Below are 22,273 nucleotides of genomic sequence, written 5' to 3'. Positions count from 1 at the left end.
AGGGCAGGGGCTGTGTCTTACCACTGTAAACATCTACCCTGAGATCTAGAAGGGCCTTAATAAATTTGTTCCCAGTGAGTGAATAAACATGCCATTCCACAACTGTTCTGAGGGACAGGAAGCACAAATGGAAACAATCCTGCATCCTTTCCCTACAGAGCATATCACATCTTTAACTGTGAGGCTGTGCTTCTCAAAGCTATGTTTGGGCCTCGGCAAAAGCTTTTCCTTTAGGCCCCTCAGACCCTTCTACTGCCACTCTTCATCTGAAAGCGCAGTGCCCTCAACCCTCTTTCCCCAGCCCCCACTGGGCTTGCCCTCTCTTCAGGCTTGTCCTGCTGCTACGCCCTTTAGATTACTGCCTTTCCACGTGGTACTAGCCTTGAAGTCAGACCTGAAATCACATCCTTTAAGATTTACTTTCTGGATGACTTGGACAGCTCAATCTCCCTTTGTTTCTCAGTTAGTTTCCTTTGCCTCACTCTTGAAGTTGAGAGATAAACCATAATTTGGGGGTAAATATTAGTATTTACAGAGGAAGTTATGTATTTAGACAGGTATACATTAGTCTGGTTGAGGCTAAAGAATATTCCAAGCAGTGAAACATTTAAAAGAGGAAAGGAGCATTACTTTTGCCTTTTAAATAAAAAGTAACCTTTAAATATATTTTGAATATTAGCCAGCCTGCCTGTGTTATTTTGTTGTTTTAAAAATGTCCTGGGAAGGCCACCAGGTCCCTGCTATAGGAGGCATAAATACCGGAATTCTCGCTCTAGGCACCAGGTGGTGCTGCAGGTCCAACAATACCCATTGCCTGCTTCTTTGAGGGAGACTTGTTTTGTAATTGCAGTTCCTTTGCCCTGATAGTGATAGAATCCAAGCAATTCTGTCTTGCCGTATGAATCAGAGGCCACAAATACACCCACTCTGTAGTGCCAGTGACTTTTAGACAAGCTAAATTTGTTACTCTTTCACCCTTCTTCCCCTGTTCTGAGGGGTCTTCACCATAATCTTGTTTCCCTGCGCAGTGTGTCCTGACAGGAATTCCCCCTTTAAGTGGATTCCTTCCCTGAAGAATTCATTGCTAGAGGGCTGGGGATTTAGCTCAGTGGTTCTGCTGTCTACCTCGCAAGTGCAAGGTCCCAAGTTTGATCCCTGGTACCTGGGGATCAAAAAAAATTCAGTGCCACAGATAATTTATTCTAAACAGAATGAACCAGAAGGTTATGGTAGTGATGAGACCATTTGGACATCTCAGATGATCAATATTCTCTATAAGCTGTCTACTGCTCTACACAGGGCCCTAAAGCTCAAGAGCTATATAATAAAGTAGAAACAATTAAGGTAGAAATAATCACTGCCAAATGTCCTAATGTTAGGAATCCTATCAACTTCTTACATCACAGACACTCATTTTCAGCTGTAAATGGATGTTGTTTGGCTCTTTCCTGTAACTTGGTTTTAGAGAAGCAATCACAGGTTCATACTTACTTGGTTTTTACCTTTTCTTGGTTGTGGGTTGTGTTGGAGTTTGAACCCAGGGCCTCCTGCGCACTAGACAAGTGCTCTTTCCCTGAGCTACATCTCTACCCCCAGTTTTGGTCATCTCTGTCTTTAGGGCCTTGCCAAGTACCTGTGGTGAAGTGAGCTTGTTTGGAGTGGGGAGAGTCTGGGAGAGAATAGCAAGAAATATACTGCAGTCTAGCTTTCAAATAACGCTAGCACCAATGGATTTCTTGGGAGGAGGTTTGCTATATAAATTAAGCATCAAGATAAGTCTGCAAACTTCCTCTACAGTTTCTTTTTTCTTTTTTTTTTTAATTTTAGGTATTACTTTGCCATATTTTCTATCAACAACTGGCACTCCCAAAGCCCCAGTGTCATAGAGGTTCTGGCATTCCACCCCTTTGCCTTTATATCCTTAGAATCAGAATAGATGGCCTTCTAGTGGAAAGGTTTTCAAACTCAGCCTATAGACAGGCAACTGGAAATAGGTATCTTCAGATAATTCGTCCACACAACATGTATTATTTGGGTCACTTTTCTTTCTCCTCTAACCTCCATCCCCTTGTTTTTCCTGATTCTTTATTTCAGACATCTACTTCTCATATTAATATTTTGTTCTCAAGGCTGTTATTTTTCATCTTCCTCTAACCATTTTCATAGTATAGTTTGGACTCCTACTATATCTGCTGATTTAAATACAGTCCTTGACAAGCCTCTCCCAAATGAAGACTGAGCAATCTCTAAATCCCTTACTTTAGTATCCTTAGAAGTTGCCAGGTTTGGAGGTCGGGGCCCTTCCTCCTCCTAATTACTTAGCATCTCTCCCTTCCATGACGTTCCTTCCCACCCTCCTTTCCTGAAGTGGTACTTCTGTGCCCCAGCAGAGCCTGGAGCTCTCTCTGTGAGGTAGTCACTAAGCACCATAGGGGCTCTGGTTGTCCAGACAACCACTAAATGACTGCCTTTTCCCCTTCTTTGTGTCTTGCCTTTCTTCCTAAGGACTTTGCATTCTCAGCCTGCCCTTTCCTCTCCAGCAGACTCAATTTTCTTCTGAATGAGTGGCTACTTTAATTACCTTTCCCTTCTCCCAGCCACCTTTCTGCCCTCACTCTGTAAGCTGAGAAAGAAAGGCAGGGTCAGAATAACCACCTAGGGACTGAGAATGAGCCAGGCTCCCTGTTCACAAGGTGCCAAGGAGCAGAAAATACAGAGACCTTTTGGATCCCATAGTCTTGCAGTGCAAGTTTCATTCTTGAGTACATAGAGGTGTAGTTTTAAGGATTCTAAAATAAGGTTTTCATATTGCCCATTACCTCCAGTTGGGGTACTTCTCCAGTCTTCTTAGTCACTCAGCCCCAAATGGGGCTCTGCTCCTGCATTTACTTCCCTGAACCTGCCAGGAGAGAGTAAGTTTACAACAGGAAAACGGAGGCATGAAAAGCAGAGCTCATTTTGGATCCTGCTATCATGCGCTTCACTGGACCTAACAGATCTGTGTAAGAGTGCCCAAAGGAGTCTCTTTCTCTGTTGCCTGCACAAACACAGAAGCACTTTCAAAGTGCTTTCATTTTATTTCACTTGATCTTGATGGTAACTTTGTGAGGAAGACAAGGCAAGAATTAGCGCACCTTATAAAGAGAGAAGCCAGAATTCAGTTCATCCAAGTGTTAAGTTGTGCATCCAGTCTCAGTGGTGTTCATGGCCTTTCCGTGTTATTATTCAGGTCTGACAGCCCCACTTTTTCAGAGCCTGACTAATGCACATGGGTGGCAAAGTGGTAAAGAGTGGAAAAAGCTGACAGGCATGCCAGATTAGTGTCATCTTCCACATGGATGCCTAAGGGGCCACAGTGCTAAAATCTAGAACAGATATCTAGAGCTCTCCCTCCCTTTGCACTGAGGTTATTCTCCAGAGCACAGAGGGCCCCGGTGCCCTCATCTTGTGTTAGAAAGGCAGTCTGACCTTTGATCTTAGCCTTTTCCCCTTCCTCTCCCTCCCTTTCTTCTTACCAGCTTCAGAGAATAGGTTGGAATTAGTCTGATACTGCTCCATCCATCAGAGGCACTTCTCAAAATACAAGTGTGACTTAACAGTCATCATAAGCCCATTGTGTTTTTGTTTGACTTTCAGTCTTCTGTCCTCTGGGCCTATTTGCCAGGAAAACTAACAAAAACATAGGCTGCTGGCAGCTGTCTCTCTTTTCTAGGATTTATAGTGTGCCAAAAGGAAGCCTGGCTGCCCGTTCTTTGCCTGCTCCTCTTCCCTTCCAGAGGAATGTGTAACTAGGTGTGAACTGCCCATTGCGTGAATTATTCATGATGAATCCTTCATTCTACATCAGCTGACTCCTTACAGCAAATACAGCTGGTGCATTGGCCCAGGGCTTAATTTTATTATTAGCCCCAACAAAGTTCATTAGGAAAGTAAATCTAAAGTTTGGAGCCAACTGTCCAGAAAAATGTCCATCAAATGCCAAATACAAAGGATGTCTACATTGTACACAGATTTTTAGAACCTATCATTGTCTTCCTCCATCAGCATGAATAATTAAAGGGCAACATTTTTTGGCTGCTTTAAATAATGGGATGTGTGCTTTCTGCAAAGCTTATTTTGAGCCGTATGCCATACTTCAAGATTGTTAGTCCCATATATAGCAGTAATTCACTTATGAACTAGTATTTATTGTTGGTTATCTTCCCATACTAGGCACAATGTTAAGTGACAAAAATAAATAGAAAGACCCAAAGTCCCTATCTTAGAAAGTTTAATATCCAGTTGGAAAGGCAAACTTAAAAATGAGTTCTAATATGAAATTGGGCTTTAAAAACTCTGTATGTGATTTAGAGACGGTACTAAGGAATCAGTTGTGAGGGGTCCAGTGAACAGTTACAGAGGCAGGTGACATCATGTGTGACTTAAAGAGTAAAGGAAGTTAGAATGGATGTTTTCAGGAAAAACAGCAAATCCTGATAAAGATGTGGAGAAAGAGAAACCCTCACACAGTATTGTGAAAACATAAGTTAGTATAGCCATTATGGAGAACAGTACAGTGATTCCTCAGAAAACTGAAAATAAAACAACTATGTGATCCACCTCTCCCACTGCTGGGCAAATATGCAGAGGAAATAAAATCAGCATGCTGTACTAAAGAGATAGCTGCACACTTAAGTTTATGCTGTACTGTTCATAATAGCTAAGATATGGAATCACCCTAGGTGCCCATCAACAGATTACTAGGTCAGTAAAATGTGGTACATACACATAATGGAGACTTACTCGTCAGCCATGAAGAAGAAGGAAATCCTGTCATTTGCAGCAAAATAGATGGAACTGGCAACCATTACATTAAGTCAAGCAAGCTAGATGCAGAAAGACAGTACCACATGTTCTTGCATATGTGGAAGCTGAAAAAGTTGACCTGGACGTACAATAGTGACTATTAGAGATTAAGGGGTGTGTGTGCAGATTTGATCAGTGTACACTGTGTGTGGAAAATATCACAGTGAACCCCATTACAATTAATATGTATTAATAACACAAAAGTGAAGGGAGTAGACTTCAGATCCTCAGGATAGAGCACTTAAGGCAGAGCGATAAAACGATGTGGCTTATCTGTGGTACTCAAATCTGGTGTGCCGAGGGTTTTGCATTGTGCAGAAGCTGACTCAGACAGGGTCTGGTGTGCCATTCAAAGGACACACCATCTCCCCCATTTACTAGGAAGCATTTTACAGAACATATACAGTGACAGTACGATCACATTTGTGATTTAGGAAAAGCTCTACAATATAGCACTCTAGAGGATTAATTAAAGGAGGAGATGTTGGAGCCAGAGAGAGGGGAAGGAGTTGTGCTGCTGGAGCTGCAAGGTGAGGGAGAGCTTACTGAGATCACTGCTGCATGGATTGTAGGGTGAATGGTGGATTTCTGAGCCACTGAGAAATAGGATCAGCTGGACGCAGTAACTGTTTAAAAGGTCAGTGGTACTGGGTGAGGAACCTGGGAAGGGAAACATCAAGAATGACTCGTAGTTTTGTGCCCCAAGTATTGAGAAGCTATTGTACTGGATGCTGTAGTACCTTTCTGAACAGTGTATCTGATTAGCTCAGGCATATTCAAGATGGTAGGGCCAGACACCTGCGCGGTATACTTGAGTCATGATTAAAAGTCTCTTGTACCCATTAAGTCAAGAGATTATTATTACTTTTATTTTTATAACAATAAATGATGACACCCAGACTGCATCTCTGGTAATGTCACCCAGAATTCCACGGCAAAGGCTCTAGCCCTGGACAGCCCAGAAGACTAGGTTTTGCCACCCATCACAAGATGCCAGTGGCACACACAGGCAGTGCTGAAGGTAGGAAGGGGACTTTGATCAGTATATCTATAAGGAGATGACAAGGGCACCAGTGTCCTCAGCCGTGTCTTTAGGGGTACTGACATGAGCCCCCAGATGGATAGACAAGAAGGCCAGAAGTATGCAGCGTCACGCAGCCTATCAGACTGTGGTCTGCTTGGTCATTTTCTCAGGATTGTTAGGCAGGGTCCTTGTCTTTAGCTCCCATGAGAAAGTTGCTATTACCTGGAGAGTAGTTGTGACCCATCACAAGATGTTGATTGTTACAGTTTATATCTAGTTGTCTCCCCAAAGCCTTGTGTGCCTGTCAGTGGGTCTTGTGGGAGATGACAGGATGATGGAAACATGATACTTAGCAGTGTGGATTGGTCCACTGATGAGTATGATAACAGGGTTCAGGGGATGAAGCCTCTTTGGAGGAAGTGGTCACTGGGGGCCTGGAAGCATCCGTTTCCCTCCCTTCTCTCTTGATCTCTTGGGCTTCCTGTTGCATGCCATGAGCTGTTTCTCCTCTTCTATGCCTCCCTGCCTTGGAGCCAGCCAAGTCAACTACGGACTGAAACTTCTACAAACTGTGAGCCAAAATAAACCTTTCCTCCTTAGAATTGTGGATGTCCGGTGTTGTGTCTCAATCAGGAGAAAATAACTGAGATACTTGTTGATCAGACCTGTTGTTTCTGCAGTCCAGGGTAACTTAACTGGTAACTGCTGGAGAGAGTGACTCAGAACAAAGGAGACAGATGCAAAATGGAGGCAGAACAAAGGAGACAGATGCAAAATGGAGGCAGAGGTGTCAGGTTTAGTTACCCATTATACATTTGCAGGCGCAAGTGAAGAGTCAGGTGCTTTTAGCAAACATGGCCTTACAGTCCTTGTTACAATTATTATGTGATTTTTAGATTGAACATCTGAGGTCCAAATAATATTTGCATCTTTTCTTCTGTCTTTGGGAGAAACGCGAAAGTATGGAATGAGTAGCTCACTGTAGCTGCTACCAAGGGAAGACTTCTTAATGTTTTTGTGCAGTGGCATAGGATAACTCGCAGGATAGGATCCAGACTATAGAGAGAGCACAAATGAAAACTAATAGAAGAATGTGCTCTGCAGAAGACCCATCCTTGCAGGGAAGAGAGAAGTTGAAACAAATTTGAGTAAAGTTAAAACTAGAAGTTATGGAGAGCTGCTGACACAGAAAGGAAGACAGAGGTGAACGATCAGTACTACAACTCAGGGGGAACCTAATAGAGTATAAGATTAAAAATAACACTGTTTTATGTGCTATGATAACAAGTGAACCTAAAATTCTAACAACAGAGGTATTCTGAAAGTTTGGGAACAGGACCGATTCAGTAAGTATTTGTAATTGGGGCTATTGTGGGAAGTGCTCAAGGAGATAGCAAGAGGAGTTCAGTCAGGTCTGTGTCCTCAAACATTAAGATCTTGTTCTTTTGGCATTTACAAGAAGCTTCGCACTCTATGTTTAATAAATGAGCAAGCAAACAGATGATTCTAATGAGGAAAAAAATTAGCATCATTTGAAACCAGGGAAGTTAACTGAGTTTAGATCCTAAATGAATATATATATTTTTTTAAATAGCAGGAATGCACACACTGAATAATGCAGATATTGTAGCAGCAGGACTAATAAGAATGGTGTCTGATAAACTGAAATATAGAAGGAGCTGAAGTTGTACATGAGTGAGGAGAAAGACTTAAACCAGTAAAAACATGCAGGCAAATTATTTGAAATATTTTAACTGTAATATTAACTAGTTACATTGAGAAAGCATTCAACAACTACTGTTAGCAAGACTATATTTTCTTTGTCAAGGAAAATGATCCAACAAGAATTAACTAATGAGAGCATTTATCCTGTTTTCAAGTTCATATACTTGGCCTAGATGAATTGTATTCCATGAAACTGAAAGAATTTATTTTACCATTAAAGACCTGAAGTCACTGAGAAACATTGCCATGTGGAGATGGTTAGAGATGGACAAATACCCTGCCTTTTCAAAATTGGGTAAAGATTATAGATTTTGACATTTCTCTCTAAAAATTCCTGAAGCAGGTTATGAAATAGAGGAAGGCAAATAGTGATCCCAAGAAAGCAGTATGGGAACCATAGGAGTATGTCCTACCTGATTAGCATGGCATCTTCTATTGGCAGGAGTATGAGAGTATTGGATGCAAGGAACTGAATGGAAATTATATTGTACAAGGATTTCAACAAGCTTTTGTCATAAAGTGCAAATGGACAAAATGGACATGTGTGCTCTAGACTGTACATTGCACTTTGAAGGGGTTCATGGTTAGCTGAAGTATCTTTTACATGAGAGAATAAATTGAGGTCAGCCTGGAAAGAAATGCTAGTGATGGCACCTTGCCCTTGCTTGTGTGCTTATCTTGTCAGCTGTTCAGTCTTTTCATCAGTTTGTGAAAAATTCTAATCTTTGATGAATAATTAATATTTTGGGTGACAAAACTCAGTATTCAAAAAGATCTTAAAAGATTAGATAATCTAAAACCATAAAATAGAAATTGATAGAAATTAATATTACAAACCAGAATTTAGTTTTTTTTTGTTTTTTTTTTTAGTGCCAGAAATAACAGAGGACAAAAACTAGACTTAAAGAAGGGGTACATGAGTACATGAATTTTTTTAAATGTGGAGTTTGGGATTTATGTGACTACACATGTCATATGAATCAGTGTTTTTTGATGTGCAAAAGCCAACAGTCTTTAGCTATCTGAATGGAAATGTAGAATCTAGATCAAGGAAGGCACAAGTGCCCCATCCACTGTGCAGGGAAGGTCACATCTCAGGGATGTGGAGTTTTAGGCACTTTAAGACAGGAAATCTTAAAGCAACAGGCACTCAGGATGGAACCAGGATGAGGAGTGATACATTTCTCTTTTTTTTAATTATTCATTAAGTTTATTGGTACATTTTAGATATATAACATGATGACATTCATTATTGGGAATTTGTATCTGTTCATGTTATATCTTGGTTCTTATTTTTTCCCCATTCCCCTGCCTTCCTTTCAACCCCTCCACCCCTCCCTATTTCCAAAGACTTTGTTTCCATTTTTTCCTTCTTTTCTCATATTTTTTTCTTTTCTTTCTTTCCTTTTCCCTACCCCACCCCATGACTTCCCCTTCCCCTTCCTCTTCCCCTTTAGACTTTTCTACCTATTTCACAGTATCAATTATGCATTTTGGTCCTCCTTTACACTTTCATTTTCTTACACCAGAGAAACTGTTTGGTATTTACACATGTATGTCCTGTTTATTTCACATAAGAGTATGGCCTCAATGTGCATCCATTTAGCTATAAAAGTCTCTAGCTTCTCATTCTTTTTTTTTTCAGCTTTAATTAAGTTTATTGGTACATTTTAGGGATACAGTACAGTTACATTCATTGTTGGGATCTTGTACCTCTACATGACAAGACTTGGTTCTCATTTTTTCCCCTTGTCCCTGCCCTCCCTTCACCCCCTCCTCCCCTCCCCATCTACAGTTTATTTCCTTCTTTTCATTATCACACATTTTTTTTCTTTTCCCTTATTACCTTTCCTCTACCCATCCCACCTTCCCTACACCTTTAGCCCCTTTCTTCCCAATTCACAATGTCACTAATCTTATTAGGATCGTCTGTATTATTGCAGTTTATTCACACCAGAGAAACTATTCAGTATTTACACATGTGTGACTTATTTATTTCACTTAGGAGTATATCTTCAATATGTATCCATTTTTCTATGAATGAATCTATTTTCTCATTCTTTATGGCTGAGTAATATTCCATTAGCTTCTCATTCTTTGTGGCCAAGTAGTATTCCATTTTTTAAAAGCCACATCTTCTCTATCCAGTCACTAGCTGATGGACATTTGAGCTATTTACATGATTTAGCTAATACGAAATGTGCTCTTATAAACATGGGTGCACATATATTTCTGCAGTATGATTCCTTTAATTCTCTTTTATACTTTTGTTATCAACTAGGTGCCCAGTTTTGAGATTGGCAGAATCAAGGATGTGTAGTTTATAGAAGAAACATAAAGGGGAAATAATAGATGACTTGAGAAATGTAAAGTGCTCTTTGGAGAAAGATTTGAGCAAGTACCTGTTGGTCCTAGTTATACCTTATGGAGTTCACAGATACTAGGTCAAATCTCTCCCAAAAGACAGTGCTTTGCATTTTTAAATTCAGCTGTTATTTTCCCTATATGTCACTTCTACAACCCATACATAGGACTAGAACAATGACTAAAATTGACCAGGTGATAGATTTGCACTGCCAATATTTAAGAAGTATTTCTGATGAGCTAAAATATCCTTTTCACGAGCTAAACAACTTCCTGCTAATGGGTGACAGGATTAAGAAAAAAGAACAAGTTTTTTCCCTAAGATACCAGAGCCCTTGTCTGTGCCTTGATATTACAGAGGAGATTTCTGCTTTGGGAGGGGGTTAGACCAGACAACCTCTAGGTTTCCTTCTCATTCTCAAGGTGTATGTTCCCTCTTGCTGTGAACTCCTCCCGAGTAGTTCTAAGTGTTCTCATGTGTGGAATTCAGGAGGCTGGAAAAGACAACCTCTGGTTTGAAAGATGAATTCTTGAAGTTCTTTTCTTGACTAAGAATCCTTGAATTTTTAATTCATAGTAATTGTATATCTGTGACTTTCATATTACTAGTCAAAACCAGAAACTTCCCAGATATGAATGTATGAAATGCAGATGCTTAAATTGTGGTGTGTATAGTCTTCTTTTGGCAGATATGTGTCAGAACCATGGATCCATGATTTAAAAGATGAAAGCAAAAGTCAAAGAAGAAATTTAGGCACTTTGAGCCACTTTCAGTTTCACAATAGTCATTTGAGAGAAAGAAGCTGGGGTTTCTTTCCATCAGAGTTCATTTCCTCCTCATTCTTCTCTTACACTGGGCAGGAGAAGATGATAACCTAGATACACAGTCAGAGGGCAGCAGTGCTGACTTTCTCAGGCACAACCGAGAAACTAAGGGTGGCCTGGTAATGGGACCAAAAGGCCTAGAGGTGCGCTGACAAGGAGAGCTGTCTGTGAACACAAGAGCCCATGCCAGGAAAGCCAGGCCTGGAAAAGGAATCAGACAGGAGGAAAGTTACTTTTATCACATGTGAAATTGGCAAAAACAACTTGTTGGATGGGAAATGCCTTGAATCTACAGTGTCCCCTAAGTCCTGCTTTCCTTCCCATCCTGTAGACTGGGGCTTCTGGATGAGCACTCATACCATATGCCACTGTAAATGTTTTAAAAGCTGCTTGGCTGGGGGGTGGGAGTGGGCAGTGTTTACAGGAAGCTAAAAATGTGACTTGTATTCTCCCCTTCTCTCAGAATTTCTAATTCTTTATACTATATCAGTGTTTTTCAAACTTTTTTAAAAAACTTTAATCCACAGTAAGAAATAAATTTTATATTGCAGCCTGTAGGAAGGCACACACATACATACCTATCTATGTATATACCTATGTTTATATACATGTAACTCAAAAATATTCCAAAACAGGTATTGTACTTTTATATTTTCTCTTCTATCTGTTTAGATTTCTTAAAATAATGTAATGAATGATAAAACATACTATATGAATTCTAATGACATATAGCCCACAATTTGTAAAATACTGTGCTGTGACCATCCAGTTTTTAAATGGCTATAAGAACAACCTGATACAAAATCCAAAAGACCCTACCTAGGTCTAAGGCACTGCTTCTCAGCTGGAGCCATTCATCCTCAGGGGACATGTGGCAATGTCTAGAGATATTTTTAATTGTCACCACTAACATCTCCTGGGGGCTGAGGAAGAAGGAATGTGCTGAAAATTTACCCAGCACAGGACAGCCCCCCACAGCAGAGAGTTAGCAGCCCAAGTCTCAGCAGTGCCAAGGTTGAAAACCCTGCTCCAAGGGTGGTAGAATGAGCCAACACTCCTACTGTACATCTATTTTCACTGAAAGAAGCTGTCCCTAAACATGAGAATGGGCTGTTAAAGATCAGCTCTCTTCTGACCACCTTTTCTTCTTTGAGCTGTATTTGGTACCTTAGGATGAAGTAGCAGCATAATCACCCAGGCGTTTTCTCCTGTGTACAACCCAGTGGACAAGAAGTCTGGAAGGAATGTTATTTTGAAAGACTACACTGGGCATTTGTGTTAGAATATTGTGATTTCTCTTAGGAATATTTTCTCTCTTATGATTTTAGATCCTTCTCTTTGACTCTTCCCATGAAGCCATGTTGATTCAGGGCCCTTCCTCACTTGCAGCCAGAAGAGCTTTATTGGAAGAGAAGTGAAAGCAGTTTAGCTAAGTGGATTAGACATGGTCTCTAAAGTCTTCTCCCCTTATTCACACGATTTGATTCTTCTGTTTTGTTGGAAAACGACTTTAGCTGCTGCTCCATTCCTCTATCTGTAACTATTTCAGACCAGGTCCCTTGATCATGGAATAAATTATCTCATGATGTCAATAGCAAGCCCTTATCTCCATCTCCTCCTTCCTCCCATGCCTGACATAGAAGAAGCTCCTGAATGTCTAAGTGTCATTCTCTTGTCTTGTCTTATGTTGTTGACTAGTTCTGGGCTTTTATGTGCTCTGAATTTTTCAGAGATGGCTTAACAGAATAGACCTGCTATGGGTTTTTTTCTTTCTTTCTGGGGCCGTAAAGGTAGAACGGTAGGACCAAGGATCCCTAATCAAATATCAGATCTGAAATAGTAATGGAAAATAAAACCAATGTTACTTGAGGCTATTCTCTACCATATTTATTTTAGAATATTTACCTAATGCACTTTGTATTACATAAACAATAGCATTTTACTTACTTAATGGTTTATTATAAGTAATTTCTAGTAAGTAGTAGGAAAACGTGTGTGTGTTTGTGTGTGTGTGTGTGTGTATGTGTCCTCCTTGAAACTTTAGGTTTTTCTTAGCCAAAGTGTAAATGGTACCAACTGATTACCACTTAAAATAATGCGACAAGCAGTAAAACAAATTATATGAATTCTAGTGATATACAGCTCACAATTTGAAAAATATTGCAGAAACTGATGCTGAAAAAGCTCCTCTGATGTATCAGTTCTATCTCTTTTGCTTTCAAAGAGCTGTAAGGACACAGATGTCTTCTGACCTTCTCACTCCTATGTTAAGAACAGAAAGGCAGCATATAGTTCAGAGAGGATGGGAGCTAATAGGGAGGCTCAAGGGGTCAGTGTCTCTTTTAACTCTTCTGTTTCTAAGCTTTGTGTCCTCCCCATTCTTACTCAGTCTCTGGATAAATACAGTACAACAAAGGGAGTTGTTAAGTAAAGAGGTGGTGGTGGTGGTGGTGGTGGTGGTGGTGGTGGTGGTAGTATAGATAGAGCTTCACTTTAGGGAAGAACAGTAGAGGAAGGGGAGGCAGGAATGAAGAGAACAACACCTTGGACGAAGAAATTCCCACCTTTTTCACTGTTACCAAGAACCCATTGATGTTTGGTTCTATCTAAGAGTCAGGCAAGGCAAATTATATCAGATCCCCAAATCTGGCCATTTACAGCTAAAGCTAGCATTGTGGATAATAATAAAGTGTGTCTTAGCAATTGCGTGTCAGCACACAAATTTTAACAGATGTACTACACAAGGAGCAGGGCCTTTGGGGCAGGGGCTTGTGGTAGTGGTTTTCTTGGTCTGGGTTTTGTCATTTCTCCCTTCCAAACTGCAGTGTTCATCATTTGTGATGAACTCTCAGAAGTTCTGTGAACAAGAGAGCTGTGTTGCACTGAGACTTCTGCACATGCGGCCTGGGGTTGGGAAGTGAGGTGGACCAAAGCCAGAAGTAAAGAGAGTAGCCTTCCTTTCCTGACAGGAGTGGGTGGGAAGAACCTGGAGAAGAGGATAATTCTGGAAATCAAAGGTTTAGGTGGCATTGGGCTCAAGCACGTAGCCTCTAAGGTGAGGAAAATAATAGGAAATGCTAACACTTCAGCTCCTGTGAGTGGAAGCCATTCTGTAGACCCAAAGCTTATTTTCTTTTGCTTTTATACACACCTAATTTCATTGATTCCTAGTTATGACTGCCAGGGCCTTCTGTGGACCAGCTCTGGGCCTCAGGTGCCTTCGTTGCATTCACAGTTTTGTGTTATTTGCAGGTCTCTGTCAGTCAGCTCTCCTAATGCACTCCCATGAACTTACTTCAGTCACTGAATTATTCTAGTCAGTAGTTGTTTAATTTTGCTTTTGAACACTCTGATTCTTCCTCCCAGGGTTCCCACTTAGAAGTCAAAAAGTTGTAGTCTTCTGGTCTTGTATGCATTCATATTTTGTCACATACTAAAATTTCATTGGCATCCAATATATGTGTATGAGATGCTAACTTGCCTTGGAAGAGAGCAGAGGGCATTCTTGCCATAATGCAGTGTAAGGTCACATCTCCATTGGATGGGTTAATGTTAATGCCAAAAAAGAAAATCAACTTCTGTCTTATCAGACATATCCAGAAGATGACTGAGGTACCTAGATGTGCTGTGGTATAATGCTGAGTCTAAGAAGAATTGTGTGCATGCTGATAGCCTTGAAGAGAAGTTGGAGTCACAGGCACTCTTGACTCCAGAGGACAGAAACAAGGGCAAAGTGGTTTATTATGTGCATTGTATGAGTGAGAGGCTGGGCTAGAACTACCTCTGGCTGAGTGTGTCTAGTTTTAGGATTTTTCCGGGGTCTTTGAAGATTTCCGTTGGCAGGACTTTACCCCTCCCTTCAAGTCTCTCAGATGAGAGCCTCATCCGAATTGCTCAGCTCAGCAAAAACACAAGCATGTCTGTAGCTTGAGGTGAAGAAGGGAGCCCATGGGTCACTTGATCCCCACAGAGAACCTGATCAGGTCACTGCAGCCACCTCCCTTTGGTGACACTCTTCTATAAACAGAAGCAGGAATTTGTGCCACTGGATCCCCTCTCATCAGGTGTCTTAGGCTCACTGAATGAAAAGCCTTGTCAAAAGGAAACGTGGCCCTAATAATAACAGACACGATTGTGAGGGCTAATTTGGGTAAGAGCAGCTTTGTGCCGCTCTTGATCTCCATCTAGGTCTGCCATTCTTGCCCTGTATTACCTTTCAGATTTGCTATTCTTAGAATCATTTGTGATCCCTGGGCTTGGGGGATTGTAGCCCCCAGAACTGGAATGCCCAGCTTGAGTGGAATGCAGACTGTCTGGCATAGTGGTGGTTAAATAAAGTTTGTCTTGGCAGCCCCCTCTGTTCTTGGATGGGTGACAAGTAATTTGGGTGTAGGAGCATTGGCATGAGCAGCTACGTGTTGTGGTCCCAAAGAGTTTTCTGGACATGAGTAGAAGCAGTTGAGGGTTCATTCATGACTGGAGTAGGCATGGCAGTCTCAAATGAAGGACATGTAAAGGAGACCTCAACAGTCACCTCGGCTAGTGACCATGTCACTCTGGAAAAATACTGAGACAGAGAGTAATGCTGAAACACCTTCAGATTTGATATATCAGCCCCTCAGAGTTACTGACAAATGTTTGATGGTGAAACAGAAGGGAAGTAGTTATTATAATGCAAACAGCTGTGAACAAATATTTCTTGATCACCAAGACACTTTGGTAAATTTTTAAGAGAATCATGACCTCAAACTTTTATGACACTTATAATTCAGTTGAAAGCTCCATACACATGAGAAAACAATTCATATTCCAGAGTAAAATACTAGCTTCAAACCTATGCTACAATGCTAAGTTCCAAAGGAGGCCGAGGCAGAAGGAAAGTACTTCTGGCTGGGCCAGTTTACAAACAGTTTTGTGGAAGAGGTGAGGTTAAAGTAAGACTTAAATTTCAGAAGAGGGACTCAGCAACAAGACAGGTCATAGAACTGGAACAGTTATGGGGAGGCCTGTGTATGCCAGAGCAACAAGAGAGGGTTAAGAGTTTTTTGTGCAAAAGTCACCAAACTCTTACTCTGAAGGTTGTGGTGCAGGACACTAAGGGAGTTAAAATGTTCACACTGGCAGAGAGCTAGAAGTGTTAGGTGCAATGCTTCCCGGAGACTGAGGCCACTTTAACACCTTGTTCTGCAAAACCTGACTGCAATACCTGGCTCTTTATAGACACTCAATAAATAACACTGTTGTTACTGTTGCTCATCTTCAAATTCTGTGATTCCAGCTGTTGCATTGGCTTGGTTTCCATTGTGAATATTAGTACTGACTTTGATTTGCCCCTTTCTGATTGCTCACATGATTCATGCCAACTAGGGTAGGGCTTCTATAAGAAAATACCATAAACTGGTGGCTGATAAACAACAAAAATATATTTCTCACAATTTGAAGGTTGTTGTACAAGATCCAACCTCTGGCAGATTCATTGTCTGGTGAGGGCCCATTTCCTTGTTCATAGAGCACCTTCCTCTCCTGTGTCTGCACATGGTAGAATGGATGAGGGATCTATCTTGGATTTCTTTTGTAAGGGCACTAACTTGCTTTCTCCGAGGCTCTGCCCCCATGACCTAATCACCTCTCAGGAGCCAGCACCTCGTAATACCATCACCTTGAGGGTTCCAGTTTTAACCTATGAACCTGTGGGGACACAGTCGTGCAACCCATTGCCTCACTGCACCATTGCCTTCTGGATTATCTGAGCTTCCTTCTCTCTTCTACCACAGGTGGCTAGAGGTGCAGGTGGCTAATCTAACGTGTCCACAGCACTGGGTTCAATACCTCCAGCTTCTTCAGGAGTCCATCTGGCCTGGTGGAGTTTTGCCTAAGCTTCCACGACCTGTGAGGACTCAGGAGCAGAAGGTGGCTACTGAGAAACAGGCTCTGCAGAGTCTTATGGGAGTCTTGCCAGGTAACTGGACCAGTGAAATGGAATATACTGATAGCTTTTTCCTCATATCCTGTTATGCCACTATTATCCTACAGCCTTCCCTTTTTCAAAAGGGCCTAGAATACAACTAGGCTCAAAAGACAGACTGATAGGAAAATGATAGACTGATAGGTTATGGCTCAAATACTTTTATTCATCACTCAGGGGATGGCAAGGGCATGGAATGGGTCACTTTAGCTATGCCCTACCTTAGTACTAGAGCATTTGGGTAAAAACTAACAAGCAGATCTGAGGAAGCAATGCCTGCAGGTTCAGGTCTCAGAGCCATTTGTACCAGCTGAAGGCTCCGAGTTCTTGGATAGCTCATGGTATTTGGGGACCAGGGAAGAACATGACACATCCTGCACAAATTCAGACTTAATAAATTAGAGGCACAATTGGAAACTCTTTCTTCCTTTGTGTTGATTTAGAAAGCAGCGAAGGCAGTAGTGGCCAGGGAACAGTTGTAAGCTCAGTGCTGGACCATGGGCATCACTTACCCTTACTAAGCCCTCTCTGCTCCAGCCTAAACTGCAACTTCAGAAGTAGTTCCTGCACTTTTGTGGCAGGTTACAAAATTATTTCTTGAGACTCATTGTTCTTTAGGTACCTAACTTAAGTAATGTATTTCTCTTGGCTTTTCTCCGTGGTGTGAGATTTTAGTTTAACTACATGGTTTGGAGATGTGCTAGAAATGCCCAACCTGTATAAGATGGCAGACAACCTCCTCCTCCTCTAAGGCTTCAACAGTAACACAAAAATCCTATATTTTTCCCTCATCAGATTTTTTAGTAGAAATTCTAGGAGTAAACAAATGCCGGCTGAGCTGGAGTCTCATCTTGGAGTCTGTACAGCAACCCCTCATCAACAGGTAGGCTAAAGTGTGCATACTCTGCACCAGCTACAGTGAAGCCATCTGGGGTAGGTAGGGTTTCGGTGTAACTACATTCAGAGTAACAGGATCATAGACTTGGCTTGGCTTGTTCTGGACCCTTGACCACAGCAGCTACTGTTTAGGCTTCAGAGCAGGTGGTTTTGGATAATAAGCTACTGCTGGGCCAGCTACCATTTGTATCTGGGCAGCACCGTGCAGGGCCTCACATGAGCTGCTGAAAACCCTTTTTAGGTCCATTGAGTGTGCCTAACAGTTCTTTCTTTACAACACTTGCCAGCCTGTGTAAACACTACAAGAACACACCCTGGCCTGTACTTCCCATATGTGATTTTCCAGCAGAAGTTTCTGGCTTCACAGCAAAGCTGTGACTAGTGCTGGGATCAGGAGTTGTTTTTGCTAACTATGAAATAGACGAGATAGTAAGGTTGGACTCTAATAAAGGGACCAGAAAGGATGGGTGAAGACTGCAAGAATAATTCGGAAGAGGTAGGCTCCATCCCTTAGGTTGAAATGCTTTTGGAAAGTCTCAGGTACTTCTGCAGCCCTCTCTCAAATATTACCCCAAAGTGGAGTGTGTCTCTGGCTCCCACTCCTCAAAGGTCCTGGCTTTGCCTTACTTCCTTTAAGCGACCCTGTAGACCTACAGTAATTAACTGTGAAAATTAGTAGTGGTCAGTGATTAACATCACGGGGATCTTCCTTCGTAGTTCTTCAGGGTAGTGTACATGTTCTAACGTCACTGTGTAAAAAGAAGTAGAATTTTATAAAAATCTAGTTTCAAGTATTATTCTTGCCTTTAGTAGTTTTTCATTGATTTCATGGCGGTTTGTTCATCAAATTGTTCTGCTCAGATTATTATCAGTATCGGTTTGGGGGAGTGAGAAGGTACATGCCTTACACAGGATCTGTGTGTGTGACTGAGCCAGACATTCTCTAAGTTGTGCATCTGTTTGTTTCAGGCATTTGATTTTCTGCCTTGGTGACATCATCCTGGAGTTCCTGGGTCTCTGTGCCTCTGCTGAAGACCCTGCCTCAACCACTACCACCTCAGATGCCCCAGGCAGCCCCAAGAGGACAGATCTCCCCTCTTAGTGGGGTTACTCATGCCTTCTCCCAAGGTCAGGCAAGGGGATTCAGTCCCCTATGTCCTGTCAGGACACCTGTACCCTGGGGACTAGGCTGTGGCTCAGAAGGCCTGCTCTTCAGTGGCTCGATTCTCCTGGTCCTACTCCTGTTGCTGGAAGTGACAAGGGGATCTCTCTATATATATATCAATTGCATGTAGCCATTTCCATAGCTTTTTGTGGATTGTTGCTAATAGGTAAATCCTGTTTGCTTTGGAGGAGGAAGCTATGAAATAAAGGAATGAGCCCGTTTCCTTCTCTTTTTGCCTTGCTCCCTAAGTCTGTTTGCCACAAACCTGGCCCTGTGCATATATGTGACTAATTCACCAACACACAGCTCTAGATAGAATGGGGGGAGGGGGGACCTATAGCCAGGTTTCCTTGGAGGAGAAAATAATCTTTTGAGCTCTCTGTTCTACCTGAACTGAAAATTCATTCAGGGCCACTCTTGGAAGACCCCAAATCCTATCCAGTTTTCCCACAATTCTAGAAGAAGATGGAAGAAAAATATTTCTTAAGGGACATGTCAGTCCTTGGCTGTTTTCCAGCCTAGCAGCCTTATGGAGATGTCATGAAGGCGGCTTCCCGGGGAGGCTACCCTTTTCCTGTCCAGGCTTCAAAGCGAACTGCCAGATCTTCTGGTAAATCCACCCCACCCTGCACACCCTTTCCTGAAAGGGAGTTGCACCACAGATTTTATGAGCTTTTCTTCCAGCCCCCTGCTCAAGAGCCCTTGAGCTTTTGGATTTGTGACCTTCCCTCTGTCTCAGCAGAATCGCCTGGCATTATGTATTCAGCCTCAGTGTTTCCAAAGAGAAAGGAAAGCTCTGGCTCTGGATGAGAAGGCCCAGATAATAGAAAGCCAGGGGATCAGGGGGCCTCCTTCACAAGTCTTTGGCAGGAATCTTTTATTCTGAACAGATAGTATTAGCAGACGTACAGAGAACAGCTTTTGCTTCCTGCTCCTTAAGGATCTGGTCTTAACCCAGCATGAGGCAAACATGCTGTGGAGCGTATTGTTCCCTAGAAAGATGGAGTGGTTCACAGGAACTGCTGATAGAAAAGGAAGCAGATACAGAGTCCTGGGGAAGTGCTGCCCACTAAATTCATGTGAATGACTGGCAGGAGAGGTTTTCAGGGTACCACTGGACATACATCACGGCTGTCCCCTCAGCCCTGCTTTCAGGAACCATAAGTGCCTCCCATTTGGAGGAGGTTCCTAGAGTTACTCCGGTGAGAAGGGCATGGGGCATCAAGGACCAATTTAGAGTCCTTTTAGACTCAAGTAGGTAATGAGCACACAATTAAAATTGTTTGTAGAAAAAAGTTGTGAAATTGTGTTACTTTCCTGTCTGCACCCCAAACCCTTAACCTTAAATCATATCCTGAAGTAACTGGAGGTTCAGGTATATTGTTCTTGCCGAAAAGCAAGGAAATGAGTGAGATAAGGTCTCTTGTCCCTCTAGCCTTAAAAGTTGACTGTGACAGTGACATGATGGCTCTGATGTTCTCAAAATATCTCTCAGCCTAGACTTTAACAGGCAGAGGTGGCCAAGCATCTGTACCTGGTGTGGTGCATGGAGGGCTGAGAAGCACCCTACAGCTGCCTCAGTGCGGGCCATTCTGTCCTAGATGGAGATGTCGGTCAGCCCAGTTTCTACTGCCTTCTGTCCCCACACTTGCTCCTCATGTGTAGCAAGCCTCCTGTGTTGTTTTCAGTGTGCTACCAGCTGTGACACCAATTCAGTAGGTCAGTAAGTTGACACACTGCATTCGCTGCAGCAGTGAATACTAAAGAATCGACATTTCCAGCCCAAAGAACTGCCTCATATTTCATGTTATGTAAGAGACCCCACCTATTTCACCTGTCCCCAAAAGATAAGCTCTCCTCAGACCCTCCAACTATCGGGGAGGGAAGGAATGGATCTCACCAAGGATATAATCGGCAATATACACATGTGGTTGGCAGGTCCAGACAAGGAGAGAACAGTGTTTGGGAGAGAGCCACAGGTGCCTGGAAAAGAAGCTCCCACGGGTATGAGGCCTTAACCCAGAACTCTGTTTTTTTGTTTTTTGTTTTCATCTATTTGTGACTAAGTTTTATTCACTTGTCAGAATTTTAATATTTGAAATGCGATAAGCCTTTTCTCTCTTCTAAATAACACCTCTATTAATAAAAAGAGAAGAGAGGGATACTCTGTTCTTTTCTGTCAGATTGTAAACATGATCCTTCCCCTTGCTTGTCTGAGCTCAAGAAAGCTGTACTTAATCATCACAGATAACCCATTTTTATTTTCATGGTTATAGATGAGGTTTAATAAAACCTAAAAGAAAAATATACTCTTGAATCTGAGCAGAGGAGCATGTAGATGCTCAGGTTGTATTTATTTTTAAATGAATTTAAGCTACCCCAACTTCCTACTTTGAATTGTCCAGGTCATTGTAAAGAAACACTTGAAGTGAGATCTACCCTCTTAGACTGCACAGTATAGTACATGGTTGCTAACTACCCATAGCACAATTTATGCATCAGATCTCTAGAGATTTTTCATTTTGTATAACTAAAGTTTATACCCATTGAACAGCAATTTCCTGTTTTCCCTTCTTGCCCTCACTGGATGGTCATATTAGATTGAGAATCACCATTCTATTTTCTGCTTCATTGAATTTGTATAACTGCCTATAAGCGAGATCATGCAGTATTTGTTCTTGTGAAACTGGCTTATTTCACTTAGCATATGTTCCTCCAGGGTCATCCAGACTGTATGGATGTGGTACACTTTCTTCACCGTTCATCCACTGACAGACCTTTGGGTTGCTCTCACATCTTGCTTGCTGTTACCTATTCCCATTTTATAGATGGGAATGAGATGCAGAGAGATTGTGACTTAAGTTATTTTGAGGAAATGGTACAGCCTAGATGCAAATTTCACCTGCTGCAAAGCCTACATGCAGAGCCTCTATACTATTTTTTTTATCATGTTAAGCAAAATAAGGTAAGGTTCTCACTCTTACAGAGTCTACAGTGTAGTCTAGGAACCCCCAAACTTTTTCTGTAAAGAGCCAGAGAGAAACATTTCAGACTTTAGGCTACAGTCTCCATTGTCCCTATTCAGCTGTTGTAGTGTGAAAGCACCCATCACCAAGCCATACATAAGTGTGACTGTCCTAGTAAAACTTTATTTAGAAAAATAGGCAGCTGACCAGATTTAGCGCCAAGTTGTAGGTCTAGTCGAGTGCTGCCGAGCTGTAGTGCACCTGCAATTCACTTGGGAATCTTATAAAAATATAAGTTGGGATTCAGGATCTGGGACAAGGCCTAGTAAAAGTTCAAGTGCTGTATAAACATTCCTTATTTAACAACCAAGTTAATGTTCCTGCAACTAGGTATTTAAATGAATTGGTCACTAAATGAGCAATTGTGCATAGTATGTACGTTACATTATTCGGAACAAAGATACAGTCAAAGCTCCAACTTGATGACTTTGCTTTTA

The 22,273-nt window shown here is 41.8% G+C and overlaps 1 protein-coding gene across 3 annotated transcripts in view; it reads left to right on the top strand.

Annotated features, from left to right (window-relative positions):
- Snx19 (sorting nexin 19) overlaps positions 1-20,142 on the top strand; it is a 41,300-nt gene extending 21,158 nt beyond the window's left edge. The window contains exons 9-11 of one of the 3 annotated variants that reach the window (XM_010640091.3): positions 16,558-16,742; positions 17,544-17,631; positions 18,615-20,142. In XM_010640091.3, the coding sequence (XP_010638393.1) occupies positions 16,558-16,742; positions 17,544-17,631; positions 18,615-18,747 (406 nt within the window). In that variant the 3' untranslated portion in view covers positions 18,748-20,142. The remainder of the gene's footprint in view (positions 1-16,557; positions 16,743-17,543; positions 17,632-18,614) is intronic. The other 2 variants (XM_010640090.3, XM_010640089.3) reach the window with 2 other exon arrangements.
- Positions 20,143-22,273: the final 2,131 nt, after the last annotated feature.

This window comes from Fukomys damarensis, unplaced genomic scaffold (assembly GCF_012274545.1).
Source record: "Fukomys damarensis isolate Sample0158 unplaced genomic scaffold, DMR_v1.0_HiC HiC_scaffold_16, whole genome shotgun sequence".
NCBI lineage: Eukaryota > Metazoa > Chordata > Mammalia > Rodentia > Bathyergidae > Fukomys > Fukomys damarensis.
This window is presented reverse-complemented; position numbering and strand designations above follow the sequence as displayed.